At 42.1% G+C, this 25,077-nt stretch overlaps 1 protein-coding gene across 2 annotated transcripts in view; it reads right to left on the reverse strand.

The window, feature by feature from the left end:
* Positions 1-22,838, reverse strand: part of LOC129812507 (CAP-Gly domain-containing linker protein 4-like) — a 92,126-nt gene extending 69,288 nt beyond the window's left edge. For both annotated transcript variants that reach the window (XM_055864119.1, XM_055864120.1), the window contains exons 1-4: positions 22,707-22,838; positions 10,535-10,687; positions 1,987-2,126; positions 734-827 (exon numbers count right to left, since the gene is read on the reverse strand). In XM_055864119.1, coding sequence (XP_055720094.1) covers positions 734-827; positions 1,987-2,126; positions 10,535-10,673 — 373 coding nt within the window. In that variant the 5' untranslated portion in view covers positions 10,674-10,687; positions 22,707-22,838. The remainder of the gene's footprint in view (positions 1-733; positions 828-1,986; positions 2,127-10,534; positions 10,688-22,706) is intronic.
* Between the last annotated feature and the right edge of the window lie 2,239 nt (positions 22,839-25,077).

Here is a 25,077-nt window from a genome sequence, read left to right on the forward strand (position 1 = left end):
TTTAACCAGGGGTGGGGCCTTCATCAGAGTTGCAATCTGAGCCCTGCACTCTTCAATACTTACATCAACAAATTGGCCACTATTCTAGAAAAATCCTCAGCCCCTGGTGTTAGTCTCCACAATTCAGAAGTTAAATGCCTATTCTTCGCAGATGACCTATGCCTGCTGTCACCCACAGCACATGGCCTACAGCAGAGCCTGGACCTGCTAGAGCAGTACCCTTATTCAAGGTTTCAAAGACCTCTCTGATGAGAGTAGGCTACCCGTCCTGTTGGGGAGGACGCAGAGAGCTGTGGGTTGGCAGCGCACTACATTGCTGCCTGCCTAAAGTTGAGGGACAGTGTCTGACAGACCAATCAACCTGCACATGTACTCTACTGTATGCTTATTGTTATTGTTGAATGTATGGTTATTTTGACCCTTGGTTATTGTTGTTACTGTTGATCCGTTGATAATTTTGATTCTCATTTTTAATATTGTAAATATCCAAAATAAGCTTTGGCAATATGTACATTGTTACGTCATGTCAATAAAGCAAATTTAATTGAATTGACAGAGAGAGAGACAGACAGACGGTCAATGGCTGCCAGAATACTACAGTACACAATGTCAGGGCAGACTTTAAGCCTTTCAAACAATATTTCTCATAGACAGAGAGAGAGCGAGACAGACAGACAAACAAGACACTCAATCACATGCATGCACACACATATATACACTCCCCTCTACTCACCTATGCCGGGTGCCCCCGCCTTGCAGCAGTAGTGCAGGAGGCTCATGTCGGTCAAGCCATCTCGGTCATTCACACCACAGCCTCTCTTTAGGATCTAACAGTGGCGCAACGATAAGCATCACTGCGATGTCTAAATAGTTAGTTAGCTTATGTGGAACACAGATCTAATAATAGCCATGATAACCTAGAAATGTCTGAGACCAAGGGATTTTACAGCACTGAACCGATATTAACTTCAGAAGCTGAAAACCCAAACGAAGATGGCTATCACTTTTGTTGTGGGAAGTCATTCGTGAGGAGGTCTTTTTTTTTTTTTTTGCAGTGCTACGTTATGTTATCGCTGAAGCAGGTTGTAAGCTTTGGAATTCATAGAGAAATGTCCACCTGCCTAAATGCTACATTTCCCTAAGGACAGAGGCAGAGTTGTTCCCTTTCTCAGGGGGTCAATTATCCAGTTGCACACTATCGAGAGAAAGTCATTTTAAAAATGGGGGGGGTGAGGGAAAATCACAACACTGAGCACTAAGACACGGGGAGGAGAGAGATTACGTTTGAGTTCAATTAAGATCAGAGCACATTGTACTGTATAGTATGTTGCAGTATTTAAAGAAATAAAAATGTTTTCCACAGGTGATTAGCTACACTGATAGGATAAAGTAATCCTTCTGACCCCCCCCCCCCTTAAAAGATTTAGATGCACTGTTGTAAAGTGGCTGTTCCACTGGATGTCATAAGGTGAATGCACCAATTTGTAAGTCGCTCTGGATAAGAGCGTCTGCTAAATGACTTAAATGTAAATGTAAATGTACACTGAATAGTTATTTTATCATATACATTAACATTTTTGTGTAAAATATGTCTGAGTGTGGCTGACTGATGCCGGATTCAAACTATAGACCCCAAATCGAGCAAAGCCAAAACGAGACGTACTGGCGTGGCCTAGTTACCCACGGACAATGTGAAAAGAAAATATTGACGCCAGGACAGTATGGGTCAGCCCCATAGTGTGAATCAGGCATTAGTGTCATCATTGACAATGTCCTTTGTGTTGTCTCTTTGTCTACAACCCCAGGAGGTTGAACAAATGGGTTGTCTTAATGAACTAACCTGGAGAGATATTAAGTATATGTCCCAAACGTCACCCTATTCCCTTGATATAGTGCACTACTTCTGACCAGAGCCCTAAGGGCACTAAATAGGGAAGACGGTGACAGTGGGACACAGACTAGGTGTAATGGAGGAATAAGGGTCACCTCATTGCCGATCAGGCTGATATTCTTCTGGACCTGAGGCACCCACTGCCTGAGTACGGCGAACAGCTCCGGTACCGTGGTGCTGGACTCAAACAGCACCTCCCTGCACTGGGGCTCCTCGGGGTCAAAGAAGGAGAACTCTGGAGGAGGGAAGGAGAGCAAAAACAGTAAGACTCTTTTCATCATGTCACTTGCAATCAGACCTGGGGTGTATTCACTAGGAACCAAATTAAAGCAAATGACCGAAACGGGGAGAGACTAACCTGAACTTGTCTAAAAAGATAGGCTCCGTTTTGTTATGGTTCGCAACTGTGTGCATTAATGAATACACCCTGGGTTCAAATAGTATTTAAAATACTTCATCTGGGCTTGATAGAGGATGTCTGGCAAAATGGAAGCAATAGAAAAGTCGCAAAAATGCAAACCCCGCCCATCTGCCACTCAAGACAACGTACAACAAATGCTGAAAATATATTAACGATTTCGATTGATACTTAAACCCAGGTCTGCTTGCAATGAATACATGTATTGAGCATACTGTACGTGTGCATACAATAAGTGAAACCTACAACCAAGGCAATATGAAATGACACGAATAGAGCAGATGTGATTCCTTATTCTACATATCAATGCCAGGCAGCTTCGTACTACACAATATAGTTCTATCTGAACATCCCACAACGTTGTGCTCTGGTGAACGTAGCCCCGGTGTTGCATGCACCATGCGCTAGCCAACTGTGACATCTGAATCACAGGAGACCCTGGGTGGATGAGAAAAGAGCCATGATGCCACCATCACTTATTTACTTGCACTTGTCTTTTCTTACTACCACTGACTGTGGCAAGTAAGGTTTTAATTGCAATGGCTTTGATATGTGGATGTCTTATCAACCATAGTTGAAAACACTGACAAAGTAGCTCTAAATAAGAGCTTCTGTTAACTTCTTTGGGAACGGGGGGCAGTATTGAGTAGCTTGGATGAATAAGGTGCCCAGAGTAAACTGCCTGCTACTCAGGCCCAGAAGCTAGAATATGCATATAATTAGTAGATTTGGATAGAAAACTCTAAAGTTTCCAAAACTTTACGGTGAAAGCACACTTTGCGATTATGTTAGGTCAGCGCCTAGCCACAGAAACCCATACAACCATTTTCCAACCAAGGAGAGGTGTCACACAAGTCAGAAATAGCGTTAAAATTAATCACTTACCTTTGATGATCTTCATCTGATGGCACTCCCAGGTCTCCATGTTAGACAACAAAAGTTAATCTTTATGTCCAAATACCTCCTTTTTGTTCGCGCGTTTAGTCCAGTAATCCAAATGCACAAGGCGTGGGCACTAAGTCCAGACGAAAAGTCAAAAGTTCCATTACAGTTCGTAGAAACATGTCAAACGATGTATGTAATCAATCTTTAGGATGTTTTTTATCATAAATCTTCAATAATGTTAAAACCGGACAATTCCTTTGTCTTTAGAAATGAAAGGGAACGGAGCTCGCGCTCGCGACTTAGCTAAAGGCTTTCAGCCAGACCCCTGGTTCAAACAGCTCTTATTTGCTCCCCTTTCATAGTAGAAGCCTGAAACAACGTTCTAAAGACTGTTGCCATCTAGTGGAAGCCTTAGGAAGTACAATCTGACCCCATTTACACTGTATATTGGATAGGCAATCACTTAAAAACTACAAACCTCAGATTTCCCACTTCCTGGTTGGATTTCTCAGGTTTTCACCTGCCATATGAGATTTGTTATACTAACATACATCATTCAAAAAGTTTTAGAAACTTCAGAGTGTTTTCTATCCAAATATACTAATAATATGCAAATATTAGCTTCTGGGCCTGAGTAGCAGGCAGTTTAATCTGGGCACGCTTTTCATCCGGACATGATAAATACTGCCCCCTATCCCAAAGGCATAGTCAACTTCTGACCCACTGGAATTGTGATACAGTGAATTATATCTGTCTGTAAACAATTGTTGGAAAAATTACTTGTGTCATGCACAAAGTAGATGTCCTAACCGACTTGCCAAAACTATAGTTTGTTAACAAGAAATTTGTGGAGTGGTTGAAAAACTAGTTTTAATGACTCCAACATAAGTGAATGTAAACTTCCGACTTCAATTATATATATATATATACACTGCTCAAAAAAAATAAAGGGAACACTTAAACAACACAATGTAACTCCAAGTCAATCACACTTCTGTGAAATCAAACTGTCCACATAGGAAGCAACACTGATTGACAATAAATTTCACATGCTGTTGTGCAAATGGAATAGACAAAAGGTGGAAATTATAGGCAATTAGCAAGACACCCCCAATAAAGGAGTGATTCTGCAGGTGGTGACCACAGACCACTTCTCAGTTCCTATGCTTCCTGGCTGATGTTTTGGTCACTTTTGAATGCTGGCGGTGCTTTCACTCTAGTGGTAGCATGAGACGGTGTCTACAACCCACACAAGTGGCTCAGGTAGTGCAGTTCATCCAGGATGGCGCATCAATGCGAGCTGTGGCAAAAAGGTTTGCTGTGTCTGTCAGCGTAGTGTCCAGAGCATGGAGGCGCTACCAGGAGACAGGCCAGTACATCAGGAGACGTGGAGGAGGCCGTAGGAGGGCAACAACCCAGCAGCAGGACCGCTACCTCCGCATTTGTGCAAGGAGGTGCACTGCCAGAGCCCTGCAAAATGACCTCCAGCAGGCCACAAATGTGCATGTTTCTGCTCAAACGGTCAGAAACAGACTCCATGAGGGTGGTATGAGGGCCCGACATCCACAGGTGGGGGTTGTGCTTACAGCCCAACACCGTGCAGGACGTTTGGCATTTGCCAGAGAACACCAAGATTGGCAAATTCGCCACTGGTGCCCTGTGCTCTTCACAGATGAAAGCAGGTTCACACTGAGCACATGTGACAGACGTGACAGAGTCTGGAGACGCCGTGGAGAACGTTCTGCTGCCTGCAACATCCTCCAGCATGACCGGTTTGGCGGTGGGTCAGTCATGGTGTGGGGTGGCATTTCTTTGTGGGGCCGCACAGCCCTCCATGTGCTCGCCAGAGGTAGCCTGACTGCCATTAGGTACCGAGATGAGATCCTCAGACCCCTTGTGAGACCATATGCTGACCCATGCACATTTGTGGCCTGCTGGAGGTCATTTTGCAGGGCTCTGGCAGTGCACCTCCTTGCACAAAGGCGGAGGTAGCGGTCCTGTTGCTGGGTTGTTGCCCTCCTACGGCCTCCTCCACGTCTCCTGATGTACTGGCCTGTCTCCTGGTAGCGCCTCCATGCTCTGGACACTACGCTGACAGACACAGCAAACCTTTTTGCCACAGCTCGCATTGATGTGCCATCCTGGATGAACTGCACTACCTGAGCCACTTGTGTGGGTTGTAGACTCCGTCTCATGCTACCACTAGAGTGAGAGCACCGCCAGCATTCAAAAGTGACCAAAACATCAGCCAGGAAGCATAGGAACTGAGAAGTGGTCTGTGGTCACCACCTGCAGAATCACTCCTTTTTTGGGGGCGTCTTGCTAATTGCCTATAATTTCCACCTTTTGTCTTTTCCATTTGCACAACAGCATGTGAAATTTATTGTCAATCAGTGTTGCTTCCTAAGTGGACAGTTTGATTTCACAGAAGTGTGATTGACTTGGAGTTACATTGTGTTGTTTAAGTGTTCCCTTTATTTTTTTGAGCAGTGTATATATATTGTGGCAGACCAGGGGGTTTGGTCAAGACGTTTACACAGATCAGACATGGACAGAGTAGGATTAGCTCGGTTTCAAGGGTTCCTATTTAAATAATAAATCAAAAGAAAAGGATAGGTCTCCCCATGAGATCTTCTCTGGGATACCGTCTTCTGGGCTCCGGGTCTTACTGTATCCTGTCGTGGACAAAAAACTGAACTGCCTCCTTTTAGCTCGGGCACCGTCTCCAACTATACGGACGTCACCTTTCTTCCCCCAGTCCCTCTCCTTGTGTGCTGCCCTTCTGGCAGCTTTATGGGACTCGTACAGCTGGTGAACAATCAGCCCTTGATTACCCACCAACCACAATCAGCCCCAATTAGTCCTGGCCGGAGAGCCCGTCGAGACCTGTCACGTACAGCAGAGGGAGCCATCGCCTCGTGATGTAGACTCCGTCTGCCACCAGGCATCGCCGAGTCTCCCCCTGGTGGCGATGGACCCCCTTTTTTTTACACATTTATATTTTTCAAATGGGGATATACATTTGGTTGAGGTTTTTTCTATGTGACCACCCAATTTTTTTAATATTTTTTTTATATAGCCCTTCTTACATTAGCTGATATCTCAAAGTGCTGTACAGAAACCCAGCCTAAAACCCCAAACAGCAAGCAATGCAGGTGAAGATGCACGGTGGTTAGGAAAAACTCCCTAGAGAGGCCGAAACCTAGAGAGGAACCAGGCTATGAGGGGTGGCCAGTCCTCTTCTGGCTGTGCCGGGTGGAGATTATAACAGAACATGGCCAAGATGTTCAAATGTTCATAAATGACCAGCATGGTCAAATAATAATAATCACAGTAGTTGTCGAGGGTGCAGCAAGTCAGCACCTCGGGAGTAAATGTCAGTTGGCTTTCATAGCCGATCATTAAGAGTATCTCTACCGCTCCTGCTCTCTCTAGAGAGTTGAAAACAACAGTATTGTATGCATTGTAAAAAAGATCATCTTTGAGAACTATCACCAAAATAAAAACTAGACAGTCAGGGAGAATCTAATATTAAAGAATTGGCATGGCATGGGGCCTCCATTGATTTTGTTACAATGTTTGAGTCACTCAGATAGCATAAGAACATGGCATAAGCCATGGCAAAAAGTTTAGAATTACTGGAAATGTGCTTAAACTGCACATTTTCCCTCAGCTCCGTGGCAAAATATGTAGAATTGCAGGGAATTGGCTTGTAAACTGTGTTGCTAAAGATGCTGGTTCAATACCCGTGCCGGACTCGACTGGGAGACCCATGAGATGACTGTAGGTTTTTCTCCCTCTAGAAACAAAAATAATTCTAAATAACAAATCTTTATGCTTTCATTAATAAAATAATGATAAAAGTACTCACTGAATTACAGAAATATCCTCCAATTCTCTATATGTAATTATTGGCGGAGAGTCACGTCAGATTTTTCGATATACTGTAGGCCTACCGTAGACGACATGAGTCTCACTAGTGTTGAGTGAATGTGCTGTTAAAAGTGGTGTAGGTCTTATTTATTTAAAGAGCATATTGAAGTCAGAAGCAATAGGATTTTAACTATTTTAGCACCGTTTGTGCTGGTTTGAGACAAGCATGGGGACTTTTATTTTCACTGAATCTACATTTGCGTATTGGTTGGACTACAACTATACAATTAGCGTGTACAAATGTTATGCTCTTAGTGTAACCTTTATTTAACTAGGCAAGTCAGTTAAGAACAAATTCTTATTTTCAAGGACAGCTTACTCCTTCCTCCCTGTCGGGGAATTGAACCCCGGTCTCCCGCATGCCCGCAGGACACTGGATTCTTTTGCTAAATAGACCAGTACTGTACACCCAACCGTCACGTTATACAGCGCCATATTTTCTGTTCCATCCTAACGGAAACCCAGAGGATTTTTCGTTTTCCTTTTGAAAGAAACACGATAATATTAATGAAATTTATCCCAAACTCTAAGAGTAATTGGAAAGGTAGATACAAAATATTTGTGACATTGTGGTTACAATAAAGGATGTAAACAAGATGCTGTGTTTTTATTTACAGTAGCGATGGACAGCTGGTGGCATTTTGAAAATCAAACAGGTTTTCAAACACTTGTAGCCCAATTAGCAGGACAATAGACTCTTTATAGCACGGCTACTGTAGGTGTGAACATACCCTTACCTGCAATGTATTTGATGCTTAAGTACTCTGAAGTGTTAAATTTCTAACTCAAAACAGCAGTACAGTATTTCTTTATCAACATCTTTATGCTTCCGTTAATAAAATATAATAATAAAAATACTCTTTCAAAATGCTGATGTTTATTTAGTTATGGATCAATAACAAATTACTATGGGAATAAATACCAGTGAATTACAGAAATATTGGAACAAAGTTGTCTAATGAAGGTAAACAAAATGTTGCTTAATGGAAAGTACTCTTTCAAACACACAGTCATGTTGTACAGCGCCATGATGGCTATTAGCAGGGCTATATTTTGGCCTTTATAGGCGGTGCACAATTGTGTTTCTCTCCCTCTAAAAACAGAAATAAATGTTTTCGCCTTTACAAATATTATTTTGGCCTTTGTTCAGATTACAATCGCTCTCTTGTTTATTTTTTTCTTTAAATAACCTCCAAAATATTGTTATATTTTATCAAGTTGATGACACAGTCATATAGCCAGCACCCACATAAAGCTGAGTAACTCACTCATTCATGGCTATGGATCAAAATAAATAAGTACAAACATTCTTTCTGAGAGTCTTTAATAAATACAAGTTTTGGTAATCCTGACCTGGACACCATGTACAGTATTATAATAGCTATTATGGGCTATTAGCAGGACGATATAACTTTACCAACACCTCTCTATATTTTGATACTTTGTGGATGGGGGCTCTGGAGTGGATGGGGGCTCCCGCAGTGCAAAATGCGTTGCTACAGATGCAGGTTCGATACCCGTGCAGGCCACCACCGGGAGACCCATGAGGTGGCTTATGGTTTTAATTTAGAATCCTTCAATCCACTATATGTAATTATTGGCGGAGAGTCACGTCATGTTTTTCGATATACTGTAGGCCTACCGTAGGTGACATGAGTCTCACTAGTGTTGAGTAATGTGCTGTTAAAAGTGGTGTAGGTCTTATTTATTTAAAGAGCATATTGAAGTTAGAAGCAATAGGATTTGAAGCAAAAGCCTTCAACTATTTTAGCACCGTTTCATGCTGGTCTGAGACAATCATGGGGACTGGTCTTGATAAATCAATGAGATTTTTATTTTCACTTACATTTACATTTAAGTCATTTAGCAGACGCTCTTTTCCAGAGCGACTTACAAATTGGAAAGTTCATACCTATTCATACACTTAATCTCTGTTTGGGAATTGGTTAGACTAAAATTATAAAAATAGGGTGCAGAAATGTTATGCTCTTAGTGTAACCTTTATTTAACTAGGCAAGTCAGTTCAGAACAAATTCTTATTTACAAGGACAGCCTACTCCTTCCTCCACATCGGGGAATTGAACCCCGGTCTCCCGTGTGCCCTGCCCACATGACACAGAGATTTTTTTGCAAAATAGCCTAGTACTGTACTCCCGACCGTCACGTTGTACAGCGCCATATTTTCCATTCTATCCAAAAGGAAACCCAGAGGGTTTTTCATTTTTCTTGGAATAGAAACATCATAATATTAATCACGTTAATTAAGCAAGTAATAGTCAAGTTTGGACACACCTACTCATTCCAGGGTTTTTCCCTTTGTTTTTACTATTTTCTACATTGCAGAATAATAGTGAAGACATCACAACAATGAAATAACACATATGGAATCAGTTAAGAACAAATTCTTATTTTCAAGGACAGCCAACTCCTTCCTCACGTCGGGGAATTGAACCCCGGTCTCCCGCGTGCCCGCATTCTCTAGTACAGCCATTATTGAAGGCTATTAAATGCTTCTCAAAGATGCCCTCTGGTGGTCAAGCTAGCACTAATGGTACCAGCGGTTCACACTTAAATAACGTGCCATAGAATTCTGCGGCACCATTCAAGCTGCGCCGCAGTCCGCTGCAACTTTTAAAGGAGAAACCACTGTATGAAGTTGAGTTATTGTAAAAAATAAAATATATACATTTTTGGGAGGCAATAGTTCCATGATTTTCATTGTCGGACACGGACAAATGGTATACCATACAACTCACAAGGCCCAGACGGTTATTTTGGTACAACTTGTGTCCATATCAGACAAACACGCATATATTTATTGAAAATGTTCTTTGATTTTGCCTTTTAAAGAAGTCTGGAAAGCCGTAGAGACAAAATACATATTTTGGATTGCCCCGGTCGAGACTCATTCAATGGTTCCTTGCAGTTGATTCTACCTCACACAGAAGTTTGTCTATAGCTGTTGACATCACATGAGCCTCTCTGAGCCAATGAACATTTACAAAAGCACACTTATGAAACGAGGTGGTGTAGTACCACTTATGTCACCTGGATGGCAGTATAATACACACCATTGAAATCACCACAGCGAGCTGAATCCAGCCATTTTTCAGATATACAGTATATGTCAGACTTATAGTTTTTGTTTTAATGGATCCATTCGGATTTGTCAGCTCAGTAGGTTAAGGATTATATTAACAATCAAAGGATGTATGTACTCTGTGTGTGTGTGTGTGTGTGTGTGTGTGTGTGTGTGTGTGTGTGTGTGTGTGTGACTGACATTTGTACGCCTCGAGTGTGTGCATGACATTTGTTTTACGTGTAGGCCTAATGAAATGTTTCAAACGCACTTTCATCTTTCAATACACTTAGATCTGAATTTCATGTGATATGTTGTGTCTTCTTACCGCAGTCAGTGGGCATGGGGGCCGAGGCCACCTGGTGGATGGTGGGGCGCGCTACACCACTGTGGGACAATGTGCTGTGACGGCCCAGGTCAGAGTCGCCCTCTGAAGACTCTGGCACCGGGACATCCTCTTTGGTCATCTCCCACCCAGGTCCTATAGACACACAGACAAGTGCAGAGTATTAAATACGGGTCATGATAATCTACCAATCAATCAAAAGTTTTAGGCTACATCAGCAGTTATCACATGTGCTTTACAGTACAGATGACTTGTCAGACCAGAAGAAAAAACACTATTGGCCTACATGCTACATTGTGGCTGATTGTGATAAAAACCGATAGCCCTCTGAGCTAAAGCCCAGACATTAGCTCAGATCTTACCATCAGAATCCATCTAGCCTAGTACCATTTCATCATCATTGCTATCAAAGCAGAACATAAATGAGAAAAGGGATGGCAACGGCATGCAAATAAAAAGGTTTGATTCTCTTAAACGTATGGCCTATCCATTCATATGCACAATGACTTTTCTAACAGGCATTCGAAAAGGTTTTAGAAGGTCACTTGGTCCAAGTCCAACACCACTGCATGGATTTTGGGGGCCACAACTGTCTTTAAAAAAAATTACTTCGCGGAAATGTTCAACCAATACACATTCCGTGGTTGTTGTGTTGGATTAAAAACCATGTTAGATAATGTGGTTGTTATAACTACAGGGTCCTTTCCAACTGACTCAAATAATAAAAAAAGAGCTACTGTGTACTATTATACCACAACTCTGGTTTTAACAGAATTAATTGCGGAAAATAGGGATATGTAAGCCCTGGTGTAGAGCAGACCCATTTAATAGTGCTGACTCCAACCAACAGCACATACAGTGAGCTCCAAAAGTATTGGGAGAGGGACACATTTTTGTTTTTGGCTCTGTACTCAAGCACTTTGGACTTGAAATGATGCACTTTTTGTACATAGTCCCCTCGTTTAAGTCGACCGAAAGTATTGGGACAAATTCCCATATGTGTATTAAAGTATTCAGACGTTTAGTATTTGGTCCCATATTCCTAGTGCGCAATGATTACATCCATCTTGTGAATCTTCAAACTTGCTGGATGCATTTGCTGTTTGTTTTGGTTGTGTTTCAAATGATTTTGTGCCCAATAGAAATGAACTGTGTAATGTATTGTGTGACTTCGGAGTCACTTTTATTGTAAATAAGAATAAAACATCAAATTGTATTTGTCACGTGTGGAATACAACAGGTTTCACCTTAGAGTGAAATCCTTACTTACAAGCTCTTAACCAACCATGCAGTTAAGAAATAAGGATATATTTACTTCATAAACTAAGGTAAATCACAAAGAGCAACAATGAAATAACAATAAGGAGGCTATATACAGGGGTAACCGGTACCGAGTCAATAAGCGGAGGTACAGGTTAGACGAGCTAATATGCACATGTAGGTAGAAGTAAAGCTACTATGCATAGACAAACAGCGAGTAGCTGTTAATCCATGTTCTTAGATTAATGAGGATGCTTGATTCATGAATTACAGATAGTACTGAATGGGGAATAATGACGTGTGAGAAAGTTAGCATACCCCCAAGACACGCTAACCTCTCACCATTACAATAACAGGGGAGGTTAGCATGTCTTGGGGGTATGATATTTGTACTTCTGTAATTTTCTTACTCATCATGACTCATTTCAGGACTACTTTACATGGTCACTTTACAAATTAACTTGATTAACCTGTACCCCCGCACATTGACTCGGTACAAGTACCCCCTGTATATAGCCTCGTTATTGTTATGTACATGTATTGTGTTACTTTTTGATTGATTTGTTTTGTTTTACTTTAGGTTTATTTATTAAATATTTTATTAACTCTATTTCTTGAACTGCATTGTTGGTTAAGGGCTTCTAAGTAAGCATTTCACAGTAAGGTCTACAACTATTGTATTCGGCGCATGTGACAAATAAAATTTGATTTGACTATCTGTAATCATTGTAGCATCCACATTGTAAATGGACAATGCACCAATCCTCTCCAACCTGGCATGGTATAATTTGATATGGAATCAAAAAAAATTGTCACGTGCGCCAAATACAACAGGTTACAATGAAATGCTTACTTACAAGCCGTAACCAACAGTGAAATTTAAGTTAAAAAATTAAAAAAAATAGGGTTTTAGGTAAACAATAGATAAGTAAAGAAATAAAAATTAAAAACATTAAAATGAGTGAAAATAACAGTAGCGAGGCTATATACAGGTGGTACCGGTACAGAGTCAATGTGCGGGGGCACCTGTTTGTCGGGCTAATTGAGGTAATATATACATATAGGTATAGTTAAAGAGATTATGCATAGATGATAAACAGAGAGTAGCAGTAGCGTAAAAGAGGGGGCTGGCGGGTTGTGGGTGGCAAGACAGAATGGAGATAGTCCGGTAGCAAACCGCCTGGTGTAGAGGTCTTGGATGGCAGGCAGCTTAGCCCCAGTGATGTACTGGGCCGTACGCACTACCCTCTGTAGTGCCTTGCGGTCGGAGGCTGAGCAGTTCCAGTACCAGGCAGTGATGCAACCAGTCAGGACGCTCTCGATGTTGCAGCTGTAGAAACTTTCGAGGATCTGAGGACCCTTGCCAACTCTTTTCAGCCTCCTGAGTGGGAATAGGTTTGTCGTGCCCTCTTCACAACTGTCTTGTGTTTGGACAATTCTAATTTGTTGTTGATGTGGACACCAAGGAACTTGAAGCTCTCAACCTGCTCCACTAGAGCCCCGTCGATGAGAATAGGTCGTGCTCGGTCCTTCTTCTCCTGCAGTCCACAATCATCTCCTTTGTCTTGATTACGTTGAGAGATAGGTTGTTATTCTGGCACCACCCGGCCAGGTCTCTGACCTCCTCCCTATAGGCTGTCTCGTCGTTGATCAGGCCTACCCCTGTTGTGTCATCTGCAAACTTAATGATGGTGTTGGAGTCGTGCCTGGCCATTCAGTCGTGGGTGAACAGGGAGTACAGGAGGGGACTGAGCACGCACCCCTGAGGGGCTCTAGTGTTGAGGATCAGCGTGGCAGATGTGTTGCTACCTACCCTCACCACCTGGGGGCAGCCCGTCAGGATGTCCAGGATCCAATTGCAGAGGGAGGTGTTTAGTCCCAGGATCCTTAGCTTAGTGATGAGGGCACTATGGTGTTGAACGCTGAGCTGTAGTCAATAAATAGCATTCTCACATAGGTGTTCCTTTTGTCCAGGTGGGAAAAGGAAGTGTGGAGTGCAATAGAGACTGCATCATCTGTGGATCTGTTTGTGCAGGATGCAAATTGGAGTGGGTCTAGGGTTTCTGGGATAATGGTGTTAATGTGAGCCATTGCCAGCCTTTCAAAGCCCTTCATGGCTACGGACGTGGCTACCTGCCAGTTGGCTACATGGCTACCTGCCAGTTGGTCAGCACATGCCCGGAGCACACGTCCTGGTAATCCATCTGGCCCAGCGGCTTGTGAATGTTGACTTGTTTAAAGGTCTTACTCACGTCGGCTACGTGAGTAAGCCTGAACAGCTGATGCTCGTTGCTTGTCTCGAAGCACGCATAGAAGTGATTTAGCTCATCTGGTAGGCTTGTGTCACTGGGCAGCTTGCAGCTGTGCTTCCCTTTGTTGTCTGTAATAGTTTGCAGGCCCTGCCACATCCGACAAGCGTCGGAGCCGGTGTACAATTCGATCCTAGTCCTGTATTGGCGCTTTGCCTGTTTGATGGTTAGTCGGAGGGCATAGCAGGATTTCTTATAAGTTTCCGGGTTAAAGTCCCGCACCCTGAAAGCGGCAGCTCTACCCTTTTGCTCATTGCGAATGTTGCCTGTAATCCATGACTTCTGGTTGGGGTATGTACGTAGTCACAGTGGGATCGATGTACTTATTGATAAAGCCAGTGACTGATGTGGTGTACTCCTCAATGCCATCGGAAGAATCCCGGAACATATTTCAGTCTGAGCTAGCAAAACAGTTTAAAACGTGCTTCATCTGACCACTTTTTTAAATAGACCAAGTCACTGGTTCTTCCTGCTTTATTTTTGCTTGTAAGCAGGAATCAGCAGGATAGAATTATGGTCAGATTTGCCAAATGGAGGGTGAGCTTTTGTTTTCCCTCTGGTTGCGCATATAACATACTGATAGAAATGAGGTAAAACTGAATTAAGTTTCCCTGCATTAAAGCTATTTGACAAAGAAGGAGAGTGATGGAGTGCTGCATCAGATGACCTGGCCTCCACAATCACCCGACCTCAACCCAATTGAGATGGTTTGGGATGAGTTGGACAGCAGAGCGAAGGAAAAGCAGCCAACAAGTGCTCAGCATGTGGGAACTCCTGCAAAACTATTGGAAAACATTCCAGGTGAAGCTGGTTGAGAGAATGCCAAGTGTGTGCAAGGCAAAGGGTGGCAATTTGAAGAATCTCCATTATAAAATATTATTTTGATTTGTTTAACACTTTTTTGGTTACTATATGAATCCCTGTGTTATTTCAAAGAGTTGATGTCTTCTATTATTCAACAATGTAGAAAATAGTAAAAACAAAGGTTAAAACCCTGGAATGAGGTGTGTATGTGTGTCCAAACTTTTGACTATTACTTGCTTAATTAACGTGATTAATATTATGGTGTTTCTATTCCATGAGTAGGTGTTCAATCACCCCGACATCATCGCTTTTAAAAGTGCAAGGACGTCCGAATCCGTATCACTTTCCACAGTGAAAAGTCGTAGCCGCTTTGGCGCCGTCATTTTTAGTCAAATGACAGCATACCCCGTCTCCGGTTAATGGTTGATGACAACAGCCACGTGAATATGACAACAGGTTGTTAGCAAGTTCATTTTGCGATGTTGACAAAGATATTAATGTGAGTAAAACAAGGCTGTTTGCGGCCGCTATAGTAATGTAAAGACAGGCCGTTGACGGCCGCTATGGTTTCTAAAGGGTTAAAGTGACCATTGGCCTCATGGTGAAATCCCTGAGGGGTTTCCTTCCTCTCCGGCAACTGAGTTAGGAAGGACGCCTGTATCTTTGTAGCGACTGAGTGTATTGATACACCATCCCAAGTCTAATAAATAACTTGATCTTGCTCAAAGGGGTGTGATGGAAATGTTTATGCTTTTCTAATAACCCATTTGTGTTCATGCAAGTGACTGATTGAACACCTGGAAGAAATCCTCACTGTAGTATCTGCAATTTGGCAGTATGCCCAAACCCTTGTTTTGAGAATGATATCTCAGTTTCAAGGTCTCAGCTTGGAGAGAAGAGCCTCGTGAGGTATTGGTCTGCCACATGCATGAACCAGTATTGGTCAGTCACATGAATAATAGCAAACAAATAATGAATAAGCTAAATCATGCAAATATTACTTTCTGTGTAAGTACATAAGATAACTAAAACGGGACTGCCCCATTGGAACTCCTGATCGACATGTGTACTTGGTGCATTGAGTTGGTTGGAACCTCTTCAGCGCGCTGATAACAAACAATTATTAAATTTAAGATGGACTTTGAGTGTCCCTGTGTAAGAATTTCCACGACAATTTGGAATCACGAACAGGATGATTGATTCTGCCTGTGGAGCTTTCCAATGTGGGTCTGTGAGGAAAACCGGTAACCGGTGGCCCATTTTATGAAGCGTGAGGGCAATTCCTGTCTGACCAAAAGAGGACGAGGACCCGCCCAGACCAAACACTTAGAGCGAGCTGCCCAGGAAACACATTATCCGTGAACAATTGAGGGATGGCAACTGTTTTCAGTAAGTCAATTTAAATTAGTTGTATAATTTATTTCTATAAAAATGAACAAAGCTGTAGGAGGATACCACTAGTCATAAGTAATAGCACGAGGTGAATGTAAAAGTTGTCTGATATGACATATTAAGCATAAGATTTACATTTGAGATAAGAGGTTGAAATTTGGATATTAGGATAATAAGATATTGACTGAGTGTTCCTGTGTAAGAATATTCACAACAGATGTCTGCTTTTATATTTTTACCCATCTACCAATAGGTGCCCTTCTTTGAGAGGCATTGGAAAACCTCTCTGGTCTTTGTGGTTGAATCTGTTGTTTAAAATCCACTGCTTGACTGAGGAACCTTACAGATAATCGTATGTGTGGTGTACAGAGATGAGATAGTCATTAAAAAATTAAAAAATAAAAACATGTTTAAATACTATTATTGCAAACCAACAGTGAGTCTATGCATCTTATATGACTTGATAAGCACACGTTTAAGTCCCGAACTTATTTAGGCTTGCCATAACAAATGGGTTGAATACTTATTGACTCAAGACAATTTCAGCTTTTCATTTTTTATTAATTTCCACTTTGACATTATGGGGTATTAGCTCAATTTAATAAATATTTAAATTCAGGCTGTAACAACAAAATAAGGAAAAAGTCAAGGGGTGTAAATACTTTCTGAAGGCCCTTTCTGAAGGCCCTGGATTGTTAATTGGACTCTTCTGTAATTTCTTGATTCCTTGTTAATTTGCATGACATTCTACTGCACTGTTGAAGCTATCCATTAGGCCTAGGAGATAGCTTTCGCTTGCAATTACATTTAGTTCTCATTTCACAGACTGAGACTGCTACAGCGCTCGGCTACTGGGGCCAAAGATTATGAAACATATTACGAGCATGCAAATTCATAAGTGGATTTTTCAAACAGACATTCATGTGGATTTGCTCGTTAACATGAACACACACTGCACAATCCATGAAACAAGTACAACTCAATGTCCAAGAAGTTATTTACTAGAGACATTATTCAGGATCAGGCTTACGTTTGAGCCTTTTTTGGAAACACTTATTGTTGACCAACATCATCCACACTGACTGCCAAAAAAGGTTGGAATAATAGAGGAGGTGCATAAAGATGACGGCCCCCCGTGCACTTAAAACAAATTCCTTGTTTTGCTAAGTTCAGTGTATTGTACATTGCTCTTCGTTACAATTTTGTTATTTTTATATAGTCATTAGCACAGAAAACATGTTCAACATTTTTGCTTCAAGAGGCTGGCAATTTGAAAAACTGAAAAAAGGTAGATTGTGCTGATTTATTTGTTTACAAACTCAGTGGACAGTGCTAAAACAATGACATCATATCTGAATTCTGCCATCTTTATGCACGTTCTCCATTGGAGTAGCCTAAGCGTCGCCTACTTAGCCAACATATTACATAAAGGTGTAAAGCCCCATTTCACATTCAGCTCAGGGGCCCAGTGGCTTAAAACTTCTTATGGCTTGGAGGCAGTATATCGACATCTGGATGAGAAGCGTGCCCAAAATAAACTGCCTGTTACTCAGGCCCAGAAGCTAGGGTATGCATATATGGTAGATTTTGATAGAAAACACTCTAAAGTTTCCAAAACTGTTAAAATAATGTCTGTGAGTATAACAGAACTGATATGGCAGGCGGAAACCTGAGAAAAATCTATCCAGGAAGTAGGATTTCTTTGATGTGGGTAGTTTTCAATTAAATGCCTATAGAGTATCTAATGGGTTAGGACCCCGATTGCAGTTCCTATGGCTTCCACTAGATGTCAACAGTCTTTTGACATTGTTTCAGGCTTGTTTTCTGAAAAATGTGTGGACTGTAGAATCTTACAGTGCTGGTTTGCACGCGTGACCGAGTGTGCGCCCTTCGTTGTTTTTCCTTTCTATTGAATACGCTATTGTCCGGTTGAAATATTATCGATTATTTAGACAATTGACAACCTGAGGATTAATTATAAACATCGTTTGCCATGTTTTGACGAACCTTACCGGTACTATTAGGATGTATTCGTCGGCATGTTTTGACCGCCTTTGAGCCAGTGGATTACTGAACAAAACGCGCCAACAAAACTGAGGGACTTTATCGAACAAAACAAACATTTATTGTGAAGCTGGGACTCTTGTGACTGCAACCATATGAAGATCTTCAAAGGTAAGTGATTAATTGTTTCGCTATTTCTGACTTGTAATTCCTTTACTTGGTTGTAAAATGTTTGTATGCTTTTGTAAGCGGGGCGCAGTCCTCAGATAATCGCATGGTATGCTTTCGCCGTAAAGCCTTTTTGAAATCTGACAAAGCGGCAGGATTAACAAGAAGTTCATCTTTAAGCCGATGTATAACATTTATATTTTTTATGAATGTTTACTATGACTATTTCTGTATTTTGAATTTGGCGCTCTGCAATTTCACCGGATGTTGTCGAGGTGGGTCGCTAGCGGAACGCCTGCACCAGAGAGGTTAAGAGGTCTTTGTTGTATTGTTTCAGGTAGAAACTACTTAAAAGCTACAAAAGGCTACGTATCAACACACACGAGTTTAACTCAATTACTCTCCTAGTATAGGTTCTTTATTGGTGCCAATGGAAATGCCGACAGCAGCCAGGTGGCACCACCTGGGTAAACACACATCCTGCCTAGCCCTACTGAGAGAGAAAGGGAGACCTTTTCCCACTGCCACCTGTCCTCTTTGATGCCAGGCACATAAAGACACACACACAACCACACACTAGTCTCAGAAAGCCCTAGGTAGGATCATTGTTAATGAGGGAGGCCACCCCTCCGCCTAGGGAGACAGACTACACACAGACACACTCATGGGCTAGGTCAAAACCAACAAAAGAGCGGTCACACACACACACAAAGCTGGGATTCCCGCCTTTTGGCTGATAGAAAAAATATATAAGTTGATAAAACTGTTGCCCCAAAAAAATGCTTTTTATTCATTGATGGAAATACATTTGACCATTGTGATTAATAGTCTATAGGTTAATTTGCATAATAAAGTGGAATAAAATTGGTGTGTGTGTGTGTATTTTTGTTAGGCTACATGAAAAATATCTAACACAACTAATCACACACGCACAGCATACAGAGCCTTTTGAGCTGGATTTCTCTTGCAGCTCCTCAGCTGGTTGCAGTTGGAGTAAATCATGTGCTTTTATAAGCCCATTCATGGACAAACAATTCTAAATGCAGTCCCATGTTAAAAAAAACATTTTTGGTGCACACTTAAAAAAAGAGCTAGGCCTACTATTTTTTTTCTCAACTGGTAGCCTAATTGAAGTACGCCTCCCATTCACAATTCAAGTGCAGGCAACAGGCTATCGGAGCGTCACCACTACTTTACAATGTGAGCTGGAGGCAGTATGCATTTTGAAAACACCTGCCCTACTTAATTGTTTGAAACCTGACTGTTTTACTTCGTATTATGAGGCACGTCTTACCTTGCTTCAAAGTAGCCTATAGGCAAATCCCACCATTTAAATGTGGAGGCAATTATTGTATAAAGACTTCAAAGGCGGAGCGTGAGTTTCAAGTTTGGGGAAGCTTACAATTTATCATACCATTTCTACCGATCTGCATGCCAGTTATGATTTGTTTCTCAAAATCACGTGGTTAATCATAAACATCTGAAGTAAAATGATAAAATTCTAAAAGTGAAATTAAACTATGGTGAGAGCACAAGCCTCTGCCATATGTACACAATGATACACTGTGATCCATTGGCGGCTAAAGAAATGAGCGCATGGAACTCATAGCCTATAGGCCAATGCAGCAGTAGACCGATAACTTCCATCTTCAAATAAGTCAAAATACATAAAGCAGACAAATATAAACTGTAAAAAATAAGGAAAATTCAGGTTCTTTCAATTGCATTTCTCTCTCTACTCAGCCTATCCGCCTCCTTTTCTATGTCTTGACTTGAGCTACTCTTTCCCCTATTACATTTGTTTAGTACCGATGATATATCTCATTGGGAACTAATAAAAAGTAAACAATCAAAGGGAACACAATTCACACAATGAAAACAATGAATGCAAAAGAATTGGCCTGTTCTTTTATCATATTATTACGAGAGTGCTATTCTCCTTACACTTGCTTCCTGTTAAGGCTAGGGCTGATTTCAAGGTTTTACTGCTAACCTACAAAGTATTACATGGGCTTGCTCCTAACTAACTTTCTGATTTGGTCCTACAGTACATATCTACACGTATGCTACGGTCACAAGACACGGGCCTCCTTATTGTCCTTAGAATTTCTAAGCAAACAGCTGGAGGCAGGGCTTTCTCCTATAGAGCTCCATTTTCATGGAACGGTCTGCCTATCCATGTGAGAGACACAGACTCTGTCTCGACCTTTAAGTCTTTATTGAAGACTCGTCTCTTCAGTAGGTCCTATGATTGAGTGTAGTCTGGCCCAGGGGTGTGAAGGTGAACGGAAAGGTACTGGAGCAACGAACCGCCCTTGCTGTCTCTGCCTCTAACCCTATTACGGGGGCTGAGTCACTGGCTTACTGGGTGGCAGGTATCCTAGTGGTTAGAGCGTTGGACTAGTACCTGAAAGGTTGCTAGATTGAATCCCCGAGCTGACAAGGTAAAAATCTGTCGTTCTGCCCCTGAACAAGGCAGTTAGCCCACTGTTCCCCGGTAGGCTGCCATTGTAAATTAGAATTTGTTCTTAACTGACTTGCCTAGTTAAATAAATACTGGTGCTCTTCCATGCCGTGCCTAAGAGGGGTGTCACTTGAGTGGGTTGAGTCACTGACGTGATCTTCCTGTCCGGGTTGGCGCCCCCCTCGGGTTTGTGCCGTTAAAGGGAGATCTTCGTGGGATATATTCGGCCTTGTCCTATGGTCCTCCCGGGTGGCGCAGTGGTCTAGGGCACTGCATCGCAGTGCTAGCTGCGCCACCAGAGTCTCTGGGTTCGCGCCCAGGCTGGGCTGGGTTTGCGCCCAGGCTGTCGCAGCCGGCCGCATCCGGGAGGTCCGTGGGGCGATATCCTTGTCTCAGTATGAAAAATGTAATAAAATGTATGCACTCTACTGTAAGTCGCTCTGGATAAGAGCGTCTGGTAAATGTAAAATGTAGTAAGTTGGTGGTTTGAAAAGATCCCTCTAGTGGTGGGGGCTGTGCTTTGGCAAAGTGGGTGGGGTTATATCCTGCCTGGTTGGCCCTGTCTGGGGATATCCCGACCCCTCCTGTCTCAGCCTCCAGTATTTATGCTTGGATCAGTCTGTTATATCTGGAGTATTAATCCATTCTTATCCGGTGTCCTGTGTGAATTAAGTATTCTCTCTCTCTACCACACCTGCTGTCTCCAACTCTGAATGCTCGGCTATGAAAAACCAACTGACATTTACTCCTGAGGTGCTGACTTGTTGCACCCTCTACAACCACTGTGATTATTATTATACCCTGCTGGTCATTTATGAACATATTGACCATGTACTGTTATAATCTCCACCTGGCACAGCCAGAAGAGGACACCCCTCAGAGCCTTGTTCCTCTCTAGGTTTCTGCCTTTCTAGGGAGTTTTTCCTAGCCACCATGCTTCTACATCTGCATTGCTTGCTGTTTGGGGTTTTCGGCTGAGTTTCTGTATAGCACTTTGAGACAATGGCTGATAAAAAGGAATTTATAAATCAATTTGATTGATTGATTGACAGCTGAGCCATTCTGGAGAGAGACTAGCCTATATTTTCACCAAACTCCCCTCCTTCTTGTGGCTGCAGTTAGCAATAGGGACTCCAAAGTGGGATAGCTTTTTGACTATTAACCAGGCCATCTATACAATTACCAAAAGCCCTGTATAGCCTATTTGGGTGTTTTGTCATTTCCCGCTAGCTAGCTAGCTAGCAGCAGCAAGAGACATGATCATCTTGTTAATTTACTATCACAAACCAGCACAAGGGATCCTGGTGAAGCGTGAGCTGTAAATATCATATGCATTTTATCATCTAGAAGTCTCAATAGTCAGATTCAACCCGGTCTAATCGAAAACAATATTTCGACGAGACCGAGTTGCTCGTCCATTTCATGCAGACAGGCTCTGCTTAAGTAGTTGACGCTAACTACACAAGTTACCCATTCACATACACTGCTGCTCATTTTCCCAGATACTAGCTACGGCGTCATTCACGAGTAAATGATGATGCTTACTCAAAATATTAAAATGGATGACAATGATATGAAAAGATAACGTTAACTTACGCTCAGCTAGCTAGCTACACACCTGCATGAATGGCCACAGCTGATCAGGCCAAGCTTGCTGCGCATAAAAACAACAACAAACCACAACCTCGTACCAATTTGCCACTCTAGCTATTGGTGCAATGTCAAACACTTTAGAGAGAACGATTTACAGTACCTGGTCTTCCTATCTAAAAAGTAACCGGTGAGCAATCTGTCTCTGTGTTTGGTCCAGGATGCTCATGATGATGAAACAAAATTCCTCAACTCGATGTTAATGTTGACGTGTGTGTCGTGAGAAACAATAGTGGAATCTGAGATTCGGCTTCCAAATAAAAGTCCCCCATTGACACGAATGCAAACCGATAAAAAATAGTGGAATCAAGCCACAATTATACTAGATAAGGATAAAACAAGATTTGTTTAAGCAAGAAGGCATGAGAACCCAGGATTTATCGTGTGAAAACTCCACCTCGGGCCTAACAACTGCTAGGAGAGTTATCGCATGATAATCCCCAGATTTGAGGATCTTAAACTGACATATGGAATTGTTTTAAGATGGTCATACAACGGATCATTTTTATTTATTGAAGGTTTTTTTGACCCTGTTTTCTCCCCAATTTCGTGGTATCCAATTGGTAGTTACAGTCTTGTCTCATTGCTGCAACTCCCGTACGCACTAGGGAGAGGCGAAGGTCGAGAGCCGTGCGCCCTCCGAAACCCAACCCAACCCAACCCAACCCAACCAAGCCACACTGCTTCTTGACATAATACCCACTTAACCCAGAAGCCAGCTGCACCAATGTGTTTCGGAGGAAACACTGTGCACCTGGCTACCGTGTCAGCATGCACTGCGCCTGGCCGCCAAAGGAGTCGCTAGTGCTTGATGGGACAAGGACATCCCTGCCGGCCAAACCCTCCCCTAACCGCTGGGCCAATTATGCACCGCCCCATGGGTCTCCCGGTCGCGGCCGGCTGCGACAGAGCCTGGACTCGAACTCAGAATCTCTACTGGCCCACTGCGCCACTCAGGAGGCGATGGATCATGTATCTATTTGATTTTGAAATGAAGGACCCCTTTAGGTATAAAAATATATATTCAAAAAATACCTGATGAAATATTGAATTTGGCCTTTACTACTATAGCCCATAGAAACGCACTGAAAAACACATTAATAAATGTAAAAAAAAATGACAGTTAACAAATAGATCATAAGGTATAAGGTTTTGAAATGTGTCTGTCCTATATCTAGGAGATATTAGAAAGCCCAGGAAATATATATTGTTTTTTCCCCCTTTTTTGGATAGGCACAAAACTATCTCCATACTTCCATAAATTGTTTAAACCAGTACAGTTTACCTTCAGAGGAGTTGTGTTCATGAGTCTCATTTTTCCATACAGTGGTCATATTAGTTTGTAGGCCAAACCGTTCGGACGTGACAGATGTGTTCGTGAGAAGGATGTCTCATGATCTGACAAACACCATGGTAGCTCGGCCACCTTCCACCGCAGATGCGGAAGGTTGCCATAGGCGGATTGAGACGTCTCTAGATTAAATTGACAGATTTTGATGGGGAATTTTTTGTTATGTTACTTAGATTGACGTAAACGGTGCATCAATAGACTCTAGGGAGTTTTAATGAATGAATAGAATTCTACGTGTTTACGATTTCCATGGTAAATGATTAGTTTCACGTTCATTCTTTGAACGTGCTAGTCTAATGGCACAGGAGAGTTGGCATTTGTAAAATGATTCATTGTTGTACAGGTAGGTTTATAGAACCCCCAACTGTTGCAAACCAAATGCGGAACTTCAACTGTGCGAAATCACCCCACTATTCAGCCTATTCTGTGTATTGGACATTCATATTGTAATGTACAGCTGATTTTGGGTCCATGAAATGGGGTATCAGCTTACTCAGTGACACTCGGAGAATACAACTGTAAAGATGTTTCACAAATATTAATGTTGTAGCTTTTATTGCGGGACTTTAACAGCGAGAAATAACATTAGATACTTTTCCCCGTTTGTATCAGTTTAAATTGAGACTTTTATTTTGAAGGTGAACCGCTGATTCCGCTATTGTTGTTCACATCATACGTATGTTCCAAAATGCGCACTTCCGTTTTGCGTTCTCCGGTTCTTTCAGGCTCCATGGAAGATGATAAAGTCAGAACGTACCGATTGCAGCTGTTGCTTTAAGCTACCCTGGGTCGTTGTACATTCAAGCCTAGCACTGGGCAGCATTATTTTCAGCGTCAAACCGCAGAATGTTTTCCGAGCAGCTATCACATAAATTAGCAGCGCGCCAGGGTGACAGCACCCCGCGGACGTGCAGATTTCCTTCGCATTCACTAACTCGTAACCAAAGAAAAAAAAAACGATTTAGCTACCCATGTGATGTGACACAAACCCATCGTAGCAAACTTCTGTCAACTTGCTGAGACTGAATGCGTTTAGTGTATAATCCGTTTTCTACTCAAACCTCCGATCCAACCTGTTGCAAATGTAACATAAATAGCCTATAGTCAACAGACTATTGTCTTG

Source organism: Salvelinus fontinalis, chromosome 16 (genome assembly GCF_029448725.1).
Source record: "Salvelinus fontinalis isolate EN_2023a chromosome 16, ASM2944872v1, whole genome shotgun sequence".
NCBI classification, from domain to species: domain Eukaryota; kingdom Metazoa; phylum Chordata; class Actinopteri; order Salmoniformes; family Salmonidae; genus Salvelinus; species Salvelinus fontinalis.